Genomic DNA, 15,342 nt, shown 5'->3' with positions numbered 1-15,342 from the left:
TTGCGCTGTGGGTCGAAGTAGTTTCTCAGCGCTTCTTTGAGGCCTTTGTATGTCGTGACGTCTTCCGGCAGGAAGGTAAGTATGAGATCTTCCACTTCATCTCCCACTAGATTCACCAGCAGCCACATAGCGAACTTGTCAGGTGTGGTTTCATCGCGGGCATGCAAGTAAATTTAAAATCTCCAGAACCATCTTTCCCATCGGGGCCCCAAGGCTTGCTGTTACCCATGTCAAATGGTCCAGGCCGGCCTAAAGCTGCTGCGCTACCTGGGTCTTCGTCTTCTGACATTTTGGCGGTCAGATGATTATGGTGCCAATTCATAACCTTGTCTGCAGTGTGCATCGCTACAAGGGCCTCTGTATATTCTTACTTTCAAAAGAGGAATCCCATCCTGTCACGGCTCGCTCCCTTCGCTCCCGTTCCCGCCACTTGGGGGCATGTTTTGGGGTTTCTTCCCTACTGGACATTTCCTCCGAACCTTATGCTACAATGTCCTGATGAATTGGGAGCGCTAAAACCTTATTTCCCAAATTACTTCCCTTCCGGATCCATCCCAGGTTTTTGGCAGCCAGCATGCTACTGCTACTATAATCAAATGACTATGCTTCCCAGAATGCCTGGCTCACTGCCTCACCTCCTCCCTTGCAGGACAAGGCTGGGTGGAGGATAGGCAACACCTGTGGCTGCAGGTGCAGCAGGCGACACGCCTGAGGGGTGTGCTCGTTAAGCAGCTTTAAAAGCCTCAGTCTGCTTCAGTCCAGCGCTGGTCATTGTTGCAGCGTTCCTGTCGTGACTGGTCCCTTGTTCCTGGTTCCTAGTTTTTGTGCCCAGTTCTAGTTAGTGTTTCTTGTTCCTTGTCCTGGAATTCGTATTTGTATGCCTAATTGATTTCTGCCTTTTGGAAATCCCTTTCTCCCTTTCTCTGTCTGCAGGCAGCCTTTCTCTGAGCTTTCCTTTTGCTGTAGCCCAATTGCCTGTCTTCACTGTTTCCTAGAAATTGCCCTTTGCTACTGAAAGACTTGTTGCATTAATCTTTCCTTTACAGGTTTAGTTTCCTGCCTTTTCACCTTGGATGGGTGGGAAAGTTTCCCTTTTGAAATCGTTTTCACTGCTCCTAATCCTTGCCTTCTATTGGGATCCATGCCATGTTTTCCTTTACACTTTTACTTTTATTTCCTATTTTATTATTAGGTGTGGGAAGCTGTTGTAACTAGCTCCTGTGTGATTATCTTTTGTTTTCCACACTGTATTATTCCTTCTTGCCTCTTGACTTGGGTTTAGGTATTTAGTCACCCTCACTCTTTGCCTTTACTGCCTTGTGGGTTCTTGTTTGATTTACAGGGTTGTGGGTTAGTACTGACTTTTGAGTGGTCTTTCCGGTCCTCGTGAATACGGACATCCAAGTGGTCTTTCCGGTCTTCGTGAGTACTGGCATTCATGTGGTCATTCCGGTCCTTGTGAGTACTGTTTCCAAATTCCTTATCCAGTACCGTCTAGAGTGTCAGCTTACAGATTCTGTCCCTGCTTGCCCTCTACGTGGGCTTAGCGCTGTCAGTATCTGTAATAGCATAGTGGGTAAGGAGTTTGCCGACTTTCCTTTCAGTCATAAGGAGGTTCTAAGTGCTTACCCTACATTCCTTTTCTTATAGTGGTATACACGAGTCTTGGGTATTGAATGCACGTTGTTATATTCAAGGTTGTTTACTGTGTATTTTGTGCACATTTCCCCTGCCATATCCATCGCCTTCTTCCTTTCCTGACAGAATGACCAGCCGTTGTTCCCGTTTGAACATGGCCAGATTACGAAGGAAAGGCAGCAAGGCCTCTAACAAGTCTATACAGAAAGCTTCCCTTACAATTACCCGTGAAAATCGAATCTCTGCTCCTGACTTAAATGAACTCCTTGACACGAATGGGTATTTACGTGCAAAGTATTTTTCCCATTGGGTGGCCCATCGTACATTGCCTGATCCTAGCTCTGTCTTTAATTCTGATCCACAGTCTATGTCTGCACAAGCCTTAGCAGTGGAAAACAACACACTGCAAGAATTCATACACACAAGGACCTCTGTTATTGAACCCCATGACTCCGGTTGTGCTTTACCTCAGATTGAACAGTTTCATTATTCAAGCATGAAGAATGGAGGGGTTCCTTGCATATCTTCTGTTTTCTGCCCTCAGTCTACAGCTTACTCCTCTGCACAGATTCTTACTGTGGTCACTAATGCCAAGGGGTCTGATGCCAATAGTCTGCTTAAAAGAAACACAGACCACGTCGGTAAGAGAGAGTATAGATCACAAGACCTGCAAGCAGTAGATGACAATATACAATCAATGCACTTCCAGATGGCTAGGGCTGGATCCAGCCCTGATGCCACCATGCCTTCCCCTGTGCCTACTGATAGGGACGTACAGTTAATGCGGGACATGCTAAAAGCAGAATTTGAGGAGTTAAAACAAGAATACATTTCCTTAAAAGAGGAGAATAAGATGTTACAGTCTTTTCTGAATACACCTCCAACTTTATCCGTTGATGAAGTGAATACTGTTCAGTCCCTGAGTGCGGAGACTTTTGTAAATCATGATACTTGTCAATATGTAAGATCTATTGGGAGTGAAGGTCTTTTTTCAAGCACAGCGCTTATTCAGGGCACAGGTTCTGACAACTGCCCTACCGTTTGTCAGGAATTGCTGTTAGTTGAAGATTCACAAGCCACTCCTTTACCTGAAGCTTCCTGTGTAGCAGTTTGTCATAACTCTGAGCTTGAACACATACATGCTTCTGATTTCCAAACACAATCCACAATGGTGGCATACACAGAATCAGTCACAACTGTAGGCTTAGGTTCTGCCCTTGATCTAGCTGCTGAGACTGAAGTAGACATTCAAGCTGATGTGGAAAACGATGCTGCCTCTGTGTTCGCTCTTCCTTCTGCCAATTTCGGTCACTACGAGCAGTCAAAGACAGTGCAGAATTCACATTTTGATGGACTCATTCCACAGATTACTGAACCAAAAACCCGGCAGGCGATCCCTGAACTGTTGATTGTTAATCAGCCACTTTCAGAAGCTAAGACAGAGGAATGGTCAATTGACGAAATCCTGATTAACAGAGACTTTACTATGGTGATTCCTCTGGTTGATTTTGACTTCTACAAAGGAAGAGGCTCTGTGTCATCAGCTAAGGAGAGGGACGGCAGGGGTACAGCTCAGACTTTGGTTACTGGCGCCAAGGGGTCAACTGCCTTAAAGGGGCTTTCTATTTCTGAACCACAAGTGTGTCTGCCGACTTCTGGGACTTCAGACTGTCCTCCTACTACCATTGACTCTTCAATAATCCTGTCCACAGCTCTGCAGTCATCGTTGGCACACATATCTTCGATCAATAAAGGAGTGCCATGTCTGCCAGTCACCCAAGAGCCTTCACCATGTACGCAGGCAGAGCCAAAGACCTTGACAAGTTTGTCTTCAGCTAACAAGACGGCTCCAGCTTGCATGCCCTCAGCCTCGGAATTTCCTCTGGCATGTTTGTCTTCGGTTACAGTGACTCATCCAGCAGATTATCCTTCAGCCATGGAGCCTCCGGTAGTACATTCTAGGTGCATGTCTTCGGTCCCAGAGCCTACTGCTAGTTTGGCTTCAGTTCATGAGAGACCTGTGTCCTGCTCAGCCTCGCTGCCAATATCGGAGGTGTACCTGTCTACACTGTCAGATCCTGCTGCATATTCCTCTGCTCCAGAGATTCCTCCTGAATCCCAACCATTTACTGATGAACGTTCATCTTGCCCTTCTTATGCTTCAGGGGGATCACCAGAATGTCTGCCTTGTACACAAAACAATTCTCCCAACTACTTGACTGTAGCATCAGCGCCTCCCGAATATGCAACATCTGAGCCTGAGACTTCTGCCAGCTCTCTCTTCAGAAACATCAAGCCGGCTCACGACTCGGGAGGGCCTTACATGCGAGGCCGCTGGACTTGCCTGGAGTATTACGAGAGAGAAACGGATGCCATCCACCACGGCCCAGTCACCGAACGAGTAGCCGACCAGGATAGCGGGCTGGACGGTCCGCGTTTGGAGTCCGGTTTGGATCAACCGCTAGACAACCCTTTTGTTGCCGGATCCCACATGAGTCTGAGGGAAGGGACGGGCACGGCCCTCCAGCTGCAGCGCCAGTTGGGTACTAGTAGCCTAAGGAGGGGAATGTCTGCTGCAGTTCAAGATGTGCCTGTTTTTGCTCCCGCTGCTAGTATGCCTGATGTTCCGAGTACTGTGTCTAACACTCCTATCAGTATGCCAAACGCTCCTGCGGTTGTATCCCACGTGCAACAAGGTGGCTACTTGACTGGCTACATGACTGTCAATGGGAGTGCCAGCCTCGTACAACCCATTGGATCACCAGACCTCCAAGGCAAGGAACTTATGCAGGCGAATCTTTGTCACTTTCAACCACAAACCTTTACCCAGATGGATGACAGAGTATCCGAACCTCTACCTCAGCCGCCACCTTCCTCTTCCGAACATAAACATTTCCTGAAACCTGCTGTTTCCTCACCTCCTGTGTGTCCACTCTCGGCAGTGAGGCTAACAGAACTTCTACCGTTGTCTAAGGCATGTAGCACCAGCCTGCCTCTCTCCTCAAGGATGTATGCATATCCTCTTCCAGTGACTAAGCTTCCTGGACCTTCCAACTCTGCTTCGGGGCCTGCAAGTCCTTCATGCCTTTCTTCGACCCATGAGTCTCTTCCTCACCGAAAACCCACCTATGGCTCTTATAGACTGCGGCCTGCTTCTATTCATTCGAGTCCTTCTGCTTCTGCCCGTGGGTCATCGTTTCCGTCAGTGCCACTTCTGAAGACACAGCGCTCCTGTCATGGAAAGAGGATGTTTTGTGCGAGTAACGGCCGCCTGGAGTCGGCCGTGGAAGGGGGTATAGTGTCACGGTTCGCTCCCTTCGCTCCCGTTCCCGCCACTTGGGGGCATGTTTTGGGGTTTCTTCCCTACTGGACATTTCCTCCGAACCTTATGCTACAATGTCCTGATGAATTGGGAGCGCTAAAACCTTATTTCCCAAATTACTTCCCTTCCGGATCCATCCCAGGTTTTTGGCAGCCAGCATGCTACTGCTACTATAATCAAATGACTATGCTTCCCAGAATGCCTGGCTCACTGCCTCACCTCCTCCCTTGCAGGACAAGGCTGGGTGGAGGATAGGCAACACCTGTGGCTGCAGGTGCAGCAGGCGACACGCCTGAGGGGTGTGCTCGTTAAGCAGCTTTAAAAGCCTCAGTCTGCTTCAGTCCAGCGCTGGTCATTGTTGCAGCGTTCCTGTCGTGACTGGTCCCTTGTTCCTGGTTCCTAGTTTTTGTGCCCAGTTCTAGTTAGTGTTTCTTGTTCCTTGTCCTGGAATTCGTATTTGTATGCCTAATTGATTTCTGCCTTTTGGAAATCCCTTTCTCCCTTTCTCTGTCTGCAGGCAGCCTTTCTCTGAGCTTTCCTTTTGCTGTAGCCCAATTGCCTGTCTTCACTGTTTCCTAGAAATTGCCCTTTGCTACTGAAAGACTTGTTGCATTAATCTTTCCTTTACAGGTTTAGTTTCCTGCCTTTTCACCTTGGATGGGTGGGAAAGTTTCCCTTTTGAAATCGTTTTCACTGCTCCTAATCCTTGCCTTCTATTGGGATCCATGCCATGTTTTCCTTTACACTTTTACTTTTATTTCCTATTTTATTATTAGGTGTGGGAAGCTGTTGTAACTAGCTCCTGTGTGATTATCTTTTGTTTTCCACACTGTATTATTCCTTCTTGCCTCTTGACTTGGGTTTAGGTATTTAGTCACCCTCACTCTTTGCCTTTACTGCCTTGTGGGTTCTTGTTTGATTTACAGGGTTGTGGGTTAGTACTGACTTTTGAGTGGTCTTTCCGGTCCTCGTGAATACGGACATCCAAGTGGTCTTTCCGGTCTTCGTGAGTACTGGCATTCATGTGGTCATTCCGGTCCTTGTGAGTACTGTTTCCAAATTCCTTATCCAGTACCGTCTAGAGTGTCAGCTTACAGATTCTGTCCCTGCTTGCCCTCTACGTGGGCTTAGCGCTGTCAGTATCTGTAATAGCATAGTGGGTAAGGAGTTTGCCGACTTTCCTTTCAGTCATAAGGAGGTTCTAAGTGCTTACCCTACATTCCTTTTCTTATAGTGGTATACACGAGTCTTGGGTATTGAATGCACGTTGTTATATTCAAGGTTGTTTACTGTGTATTTTGTGCACATTTCCCCTGCCATATCCATCGCCTTCTTCCTTTCCTGACACATCCTCGTTGCCATTGTCTAGTTCCTGTGGATTCTTTCAGCTTTAATTCTCAACAGAGTACCTCAAGACTAACATTAGAAGGCTTTTGATACCAGGCAACCTGGCACTGCCATAAATTGTGGACCTCCACTCCCATGATCCCTCACTACTGAAAGTGCAACTTAGGACTGAAGGGCATTGTGGTGCAAAACATCTGGAGAGCAACATGATGCAGACTGCTGCCACTGAGAGGGGAAAGTGGCAAGATGATCCTGATTGAACGGAATATGTTTTAGAAGAATTTGCTTGATTTGCAGTCTGCAATAAATGGCTCTCCACTACTGGATGTATCATGGATTTATTACATCTTGGCTGCCTTTGGTCGTGTGTATTTCAAGGTTAGGGTGCATATTAAGTTTGCATATTATTGACAATGCACCACTCGGCCCGAGACACAAAAGCCTTCCAGAAATCATAGAGAGGAGGACTAGCAGATGCCATTGCCCAAAGGACTGCAAACATAGTACATGCTGGCTCATTGGTGCAAAAACGTGGAGTGAGTAGGATAACACCTGACTTTAAGAATTCTACATTTTCTATAACACACCTGAAATTGGAACCGTTGCCACATATTTAGTGTTTGTATTATTCTTTCTCTTTGAAATATAAATATGATGTTATCCAATTCGTTTGAACATTAACATCACTGAACATACCAAAATGTCTGATAATGTCATCATAGACATGCAATTCCTATGTGAATGATCTCCATCTTCTAGTTGAACCTCCTCTATGTTTTGGTCCAGTTTTAGGACCATTAGTGAATGGATTCTGCAGGAAAGTGTGATCTGCTAAGCAGCCTCACTTTCGTAAAGCCCGCTGCGTCTCTCCAAGTGGCGAAAAGGTTTTCTAGGTAATTGGGTTGGGAACTGGATTACTGGCATCCATATATGGTACACTTTCTGCAGCTGTTAGGCAACACGGCCACCTGTTAATAATGACATTGTGTGCAGCAGAGAAATGTGCAGATAGCAGTTTGTCTCCAGGTTGATTTGCGTGCTATCAACATAACTAAAGTTAAGGCTGATTTTGCTTTTTTCTTTTTAATGTGCAGACATGTCACTCTCTGTGATTGGAGTGAGCCAGTGTGAAGAGTCACTCTGCTGCCTTTTTCACCGTTCACCAGCTTGAGTATTTTGTTGTATCATAGAGACATTTTCTCACTTAATTCCATTGTGAATAAAATGCGTCTGCCTGAGGGCTGGGCTGGACCCACAACAGCCGAGGGGAGCCTGGATAGTTCTGGGTGATTAGGAAAGGGGGGGGGGCGCATGCTACCAGTATCCCTTTGGTATCTGTGAAAAAGTAAGTCAGCTTCGGGCTTTTGTTCAGGAAAGAACACCATTTCATAATCTCCCAGTGTGCTTTGCTTCCACTCCTGGAGCAAGGAACTCTGGGAAATGTGACAAAAGAGGGCAACCACGCCTATCCGTATAGGATCCTGCCAGAAGGCCTGGAAATGACCAATGCAATGCTCTGTTGTTTACCTCTGGGAGCCGTGGACACTTCCGAGTTGAAGGGATAAAGATGGCTGGTCTAAGGAGGGGGACAAGTGTTTCCTTTACTGTCCCTGGGGACCTTAACAGACATTGCTGAAATAACATTGGAACATTCCAGGATGAATTACCCTTTACCAGGCCACTCATGGTGTAGACAGCCAGGGTTCCACAGGTAACTCACCATACTTTCTCCTGTGTAGGAAGTACCGGAGGGGGTTCCAGCTCTGAAGGGATCTCTTTATAGACCCTCGGGATTGTTTGAAGTCCAGAGACAGTACCCCCAGCGCTGCCTTTTCTCAACACACCAGATGAAGCATGTCGGCCTGATTCTAGAAATCTATTTGCCTTCAAAACCATGATCGAACGACCTGGCACTTGCCAGCTCACCACCTTTTCAGCTGCAACTTGAACCCATAGAGAAGCATCAAGGCTATCAGTTTGATGCAGCTTAGCTAAAAACAAAGCCTAAAGTACAGGACTCCTACCCTGGCCTTTAACTTGGACTCTAGAGATGGGAGAGGACCAAGGTTCTACCTTTTTCTAAACTTACTGTCACACGTTAATTCTCGCTGCAATTCTCTCTACTGATACGCATGAGACAGACATTCAGTTTCTACAAGTCATGCACACGTCTCATGCAAGATCCATTCTTTAAAAAGATACGAGGACTGCACCTCCCCAATGCCAGATCATCAGCACACACTTAGCATAAATATATTATGAAGAAGCATCTATAGATATGGAGACTTCACTAGTTTAAACAGCATAGATTCTATGACCCTGTAATGAAGAATATTAAGTTCATACCAGTAGTAATCTGAGTCCAGCTGTGAACTGATACAGACTGTTGTTCGAAGGTTTAATTTCTCCATGTGTGATCATCAGGTATTGAGAGCCATTTATGGTAAATGCAACACAACCCTGGGGGTTGGATATTTTGAAGTGCTGTGAAGAGAAAAAGTTAGACATCTGTCTGTTATTTCCATTGCGCAAGCCAACAGTGCTATGGAACATGCACCATAGAGCAATCCAGGTACGCTGGCCTCCACAAATACACATAGGACTGAAAGGCCCTGTTCTCTTTAAATTCCCACTTTCAACCCAGGAGTCAAGTAGTAGAATACACGTTTAGAGGGTTTGGCATAATGGTGTCAAAAAGTTCTGCTCCTTTCCTTTCCATTATGCTGCAGTCTTTCTTGCATGGATTGCCTCCTACCTGGAATTTTGATCCTTTAAAATCTCTTGGAAGTTGAAAACCTCTGACCCCACACCTCTCCCTGTCGGCATCCCCCAAGGATCAGTCCTGGGACGTCTGCTCTGACCCTCCATGCCTCTGCCCTAGGAAGACTTATCTCATCCTTTGGCTTTTATTATCACCCTTTTTCTGATGGCACTCACACTTGTTCTCCTTTACCGCCTACACCCCAGCTATCTCAGGAACAGATTACATACTGTCTCACTCCAATTCGTTACTGGATGGCTCTTCAGAAACGCAAATAATCTTTCCCCCAGCTTCCAATGTTATCCCTCCCCTACCCTCGCCTATCGCCTTCATGTCTGACTTTCCTACTCCCTCTCCCAAAGCTTGCAATCCACTTTGACAGCGGCCTATGACCATAACAATTCATCATCACTACCACGGCCTCTACTACATGTATTAACCTCCTCAACATTCAGAAAATGTGTCCTTTTCTTACTAACAACTCTACAACAATTCTAATCACCACTCTTGTATTCAGCAAATTGGATTACTACCCATATGTACTCCGTGGCCTTCTTCCCTACTCCTTACTCCCTCCTCCCTCCAGACAACGTCCTCAACTTTGTTACCTTCACTCTCTACAGCCTACAGAATGTTTCCCTTCTCCCCTTCTACCTACCAACAACTTGCTCCTTAGTATCTATCTGATTGTATCTCAGTTTACACACCATCTCGTTTCCTCCAATCCTCCTCTGCACTCAACCTCACCATCCCACACCCTCCGTGTGCCTCCTCTTGTTTCTATACGGTCTCACTACTCACTCTCCTCCACTGGACCCCACTGCACATAACAATAAAAGCCATCTAGAGAGGATCTCTACAAAGATCGGCTTAAACTTCACTTACTTGCTAAACTACTGCTCTCTCCCCCATTCTCCCTACCTGACCCCACCAATCCTCCCATTAATGCTTCATAATGTCATTTTGTATATTATATTAGTACTCCTCTTTAGTTTGAAGCCCTTGCCCCCTTAGGTTAATGTTACCTTTGAAAGTCACCTGTTTTCTCATATACATGTTGCTTCTGTTTGTTTTTTTCCCTTGTATATGTCCTAATTTATTACACCCTCATAACCTGGCTCACTATTTGTTCTAGTCTTTATGCTATTGTACAGGCACCATTCGTGGGAATACTTCTGCCATCTGTACATTGTTTATGTTGTAAGGCATTTCTGATAGGAACTGACATCCATGTTCATCAAATAAACACAAAGAAATATGCAATGCTTTCAGACACATACAGAGCTAAAACCACCACTCATCACAAGAGGTCACCAGCAGTAGCAGATGGGTGCGGCATCAGATCTGCGATCCAAGGACAACAGAAGTCTCTTCTTCCAGTTCTATTGCCCTCTCTGCAGGGCGCACGTTGCTTACAACAATGTCTAATTGTCCACTTTCGATGCCTAATTGCCCTACAGAAAAATGTCTTCTGGTAAACCATTGCTTGTGTATCATCTAAGTGCAGTACTCCCTAGACACAAAGAAACCATACCCAGAAATATAAAATCACGTGTTTAGTCACCAAACATGTATTGCATTCCTTAAAGAGAGCTTTTGATGTTTTAGCCAATTAGGTCACACTCCCGTCCCAAATCTAGACACAACAAGTGGTTCCAGGACTTTTCCCTTTGATAATAGTGCAGTGCTGGAGGCCTGATAAAGGCAGTGCAACTTACACACTGGAATAGTGGCTGCAGTGCAGGAAGCCTGATAAAGGCAGTGCAACTTACACACTGGAAGAGTGACGGCAGCGCAGGAAGCCTGATGAAAGCAGTGCAACTTACACACTGGAAGAGTGACCGCAGTGCAGGAAGCCTTACAATGGCAGTGCAACTTACACACTTGAAGAGTGACTGCAGTGCATGAAGCCTGATTAGGGCAGTGCAACTTACACACTGGAAGAGTGACGGCAGCGCAGGAAGCCTGATGAAAGCAGTGCAACTTACACACTGGAAGAGTGACCGCGGTGCAGGATGCCTGATAAAGGCAGTGCAACTTACACACTGGAAGAGTGAAGGCAGCGCAGGAAGCCTGATGAAAGCAGTGCAACTCACACACTGGAAGAGTGACCGCAGTGCAGGAAGCCTTGTAATGGCAGTGCAACTTACACACTGGAAGAGTGACTGCAGTGCAGGAAGCCTGATAAAGGCAGTGCAACGTACACAATGGAAGAGTGGCTGCAGTGCAGGAAGTCTGATAAAGGCAGTGCAACTTACACAATGGAAGAGTGTCTGCAGTGCAGGAAGCCTGATGAAAGCATTGAAACTTACTCACTGGAAGAGTGACTGCAGCGCAGGAAGCCTGATAAAAGCAGTGCAACTTACACAGGGGAAGAGTGATTGCAGTGCAGGGCCTCATATGTGTGCAATGGGTGCATAAAATGCAGGGTTTGTGCATGTATTGCCTTGTAAATTTACACAGGTCAGAAACTTCACTCATCTTGGCGAAAAAACAGATTATCAGTTTTAGACGACTCCTTTTTGACAAATTGCTTTGGCAATGACGCAGAATAAAGAAGAACTATGCAGACAAACACGAGAAAATGAGAGCAAGAGAATTATGAGCAGAGAAAAGGGCTGAAGCTAGAATGCGACCCAAACTTCTGGACACAAAATCAAAACAAATAATCAAAAAAGAAAACTCGTCAAAAAGACCATTTTAAAAATGGTGTCAGACAGAACTAAAACCTATTTACCAAAAAGCTAACCAAATCGTGTCTGAAACTGAAAGAGTGACAACCCGAGAAATAAATAGACAATTGCATTGCCTGAACATGTTTTGATGGCGGGGGGCGGGGGGGAGGGGTGTCATACCGGGTGTTATCGATGTACCCTTAACATCCATTACAGCCCAACGAGCCGGGATGTAATGCCGTAATAACAATGGCCATTAAAACCACTGTTCTAAAGGAACTTGCTAGATGTGTCTGTCTAAGCGTGCCTGGGCTGATATCTATCAGCAGAGCTAAGAAACTTTTACACGTTTTTTGGAACCTTGAAATGACCAGGGCCTCATTGAGCAATAACGGCCCAATATTATCACTCAAGCGCAGCAGAGCAGCGAAGAAAGCAAAAAGAAATCACTGTCCGCCAATAAAGCATAGACTTCTGGGGATGTTCACCATCAGCACCGGTGGATAGCTTATAGGACGACGGAGGTGCTACAAAATGCACGATTAAACAAAATTGAAAAAATAAACATATTCATGACGCAGCTGTCATTAAGACGAAAAAGGGGGTTGCGTGACCTGGGTGCAGTTAGGCGTCTGACTACAGCAGGAAAAGTATGTTTTATCTTTTACTTTTCCAAAAAAAACAAAATGAGCTTGCCTCCCGTCGTGCAGCGGGATTGTCCGTGTCCAGAGAAACCTGATTAACACGGCATCCACATCGCACTAATAAATTTCACTCTGACTCGGGCTGCTGTTTACTGTCAATGCGCATTGCAGAAGCATGACTGTAATCTACTCTGCTGCATATTTTGACATGCGTGCATGCACGTGTGTGCAAGGATTTCTTTACCTGCACATCTCGCTCCAGGTGGCACTCAGCCTGTCTGCCTGCAATTCCCGATAACTGCGTGCTGCACAAAGATGATTGTTGCCTGCATATCTCATAACCATGGACGTCATTTAGAGGTTGCCGGGGGTCGCGACCCCTGAGGTATCCCTTGCTACCCCTGTGGTCTCCCTAACAAACCCTGCAGCATGTGGCTCTTTGTTTCTGAAGTGGCTGGTTTTCAGATAGCTATAGCCAATAAGATAGCTCAGTGGGTTGAGCCCTTGCTGCTGCAATGTGTGTGTGTGATCTGCAGGTTGCAGGTTCTGCTACCAGCAAGGTCAACTCAGCCTTTCATCCTGCTGAGGTTGATAAATGAGTACCAAACAGTTTGGGTGATATTGTATGTATATTTGTTCTATATGAAGCGCTTAAGTGTAAGTGTTATATTATAACACATCATTATCGTTTGGCCTTAGACGTCTGCTTACATTCACAGTAATTTGGTAATATGGACCTGCACACACTGATATTAACAATACATATGGTGATCCATTCTTGTATGAAATGTACATCACATTACAGTGATATCGTATCGTAACCATGTTTCATAGCGTACTTAGAAACAATGCTATGTGATGCCACTTCCTGTTTCATCAAGGGGTGAAAGGTCGTATTCCATCGCTTCTCGTGATGTCACATCGGGGTGGGGTCAAATGACATCACTTCCTGTGATATCATCAGAGATCAAGGGTCGTGTGATGTCACTTCCACTGCCCCTGGCATTTTGGTGAAATGACATCCCTGCTCATAACCTGCATGATGTGCTGGTTTGGGCTTTATAACTTGTAGACACTCAAGCTAGGCTCATTACCTTTAGGCATGACACTTTGAGATCTCCCTCAGCAGATTCATACTGCTCACACTTTAGCATGGTGCATAGGGTGGGGCCATGAGAGCTCAGCGCTTGCTTCAGCAGGTCCTTGTCCATGATGCAGAAATAGCAAATAGTGACTTCTTTCCATTACGGAAACGAAGATTGATGACTTTCGACCACGTGGCATGTACATACCCGTTGCGGGTCGCACATGCGCTGTTGTCGAGCTCTCTCAGGAGACGAATGTTCACATTACATCACGAGACAGACACCGTTTTAGCCATTCTGACACACACTATTCTAAATATTTATGCCTGCATTTTACAGTACAGATCGTATTGGATAGCGACTCTGGGTGAAATTCATATCAACGGTGTATGAGTCTGCCACATGTATCGTTCTGTCTCCCCTACTCCAGCACATAGAATGATCGCATCCCAGTTGAGGAAGGTACAATAATTACAGGGCACCACGCAATACACAGATGCTTGAAAAACAAGCATTGGCAAAGCCAACAGTTTTGGCCTCGTGCCCCATCGGATAGAAAGCTGCATGATGTATTCACCATTCAAAGATGGCCAGCTTGTTTCCAGAGAGCTTCCTTAGAGATGGTGATCTCAGATGGCTGCCTACATGGAAGAGCTCACACAAAATCAAAGAGTTCCAAGATGAGCAGGAATGGGTGGGATTAGTCATAGGGATTACATTGGCTACGTGCAGGGAATGGAAAGGGTTGCATCTGTGTATCCCTCCTCAAATATCTCCATTGGAAAAGCATTACAGACCCTCATTCAAAGCCCATTTTTGAAGCGCTTATGTTAATGACAATAGTATGGCTTTCAGCGCCACCTAGTAGCCCAAACTAAAAATGAACCCCACTTCCCACCCCCAGATTAAGGTGTAGGCCTGATGTTTGCAAGCCCAATATATAGCCTCCATTGATTTACTCTGCAGTTTGCAACCAAGATGGCTGCTTAATTTTACATTGTTTGTTTGCCCTTGAACTGGGGCTGCTGCAATGAACAGCATAAGCACTACTGTTTGCAAGTATACCGATAACCTCTAGGACTACTTCAAGTAAGAACACAAAAAAGCCTGTATTTATAAACCCTGGTGCAAGTGCAGTTTTGCACAGCATTTGTGCCAGAGCAAGAATAGCTCTAGTGCAAATAGGTATTCTTTCAATACATGTTTGCAGCAGGGCAATTTGTGTCTCACTACAAATACTAGGCGAAATATGACTGCATCCTTGCATAGTTTCTGTAATACAGGTCAAAGAGATTGATACTTTACCTCGAGTGCAACAAAGACGCCTCTCCATTGGTAGGAGGAAAGGGAACCAGTGGATAAGTCAGCTGGTGCTGATCGGAGCAGAACCCCATATAAAGAGTCCCCAGAGGCAAAGAAACACCATTTTGCTGCTGGCTCTTCCGGGAAGCTCTGTACTACAGCTAGCATGCTGATGTCGCCTCCTGCAAAACAAAATATCACACGGTCAATTCCATGCATTCATGGGGAGAACTGATTTTCCGCCATGCTACAAAGAATTGGGACTTCTCAGGGAAAGCCACTCCATAAGTGCATTATTTAATCTTCATATCTAGACATGTCTTTAAATACAGGTATTAGGGTTCAAGATGAAGCAGAACATCTGAATACATTTCAAAATTTCAGATAAATAGTTTGGCATAGGTTGTCCATCTGCACACATGTTTTAATCAGCAATGAATCATTATGGAAACTAACAGCGTTGATCCCCAAACCCTCCAGGACAGTTTAATACCCGAAAGAGAGAAAACCCCACCCTGTCTGGAAACACTTTTTTGTTGTATAGGCGCCAAACAAATGCTAAATAAAT

The 15,342-nt window shown here is 45.6% G+C and overlaps 1 protein-coding gene across 2 annotated transcripts in view; it reads right to left on the bottom strand.

The window, feature by feature from the left end:
• Window positions 1-15,342, bottom strand: part of ADGRV1 (adhesion G protein-coupled receptor V1) — a 2,479,945-nt gene that overhangs the window by 1,513,729 nt on the left and 950,874 nt on the right. For both annotated transcript variants that reach the window (XM_069627623.1, XM_069627624.1), the window contains 2 exons: window positions 14,778-14,956; window positions 8,654-8,791 (listed from right to left, as the gene is read on the bottom strand). In XM_069627623.1, coding sequence (XP_069483724.1) covers window positions 8,654-8,791; window positions 14,778-14,956 — 317 coding nt within the window. The remainder of the gene's footprint in view (window positions 1-8,653; window positions 8,792-14,777; window positions 14,957-15,342) is intronic.

The sequence above is a fragment of the Ambystoma mexicanum genome, chromosome 6p, assembly GCF_040938575.1.
Source record: "Ambystoma mexicanum isolate Mex_15411 chromosome 6p, UKY_AmexF1_1, whole genome shotgun sequence".
NCBI classification, from domain to species: Eukaryota; Metazoa; Chordata; class Amphibia; order Caudata; family Ambystomatidae; genus Ambystoma; species Ambystoma mexicanum.
This window is presented reverse-complemented; position numbering and strand designations above follow the sequence as displayed.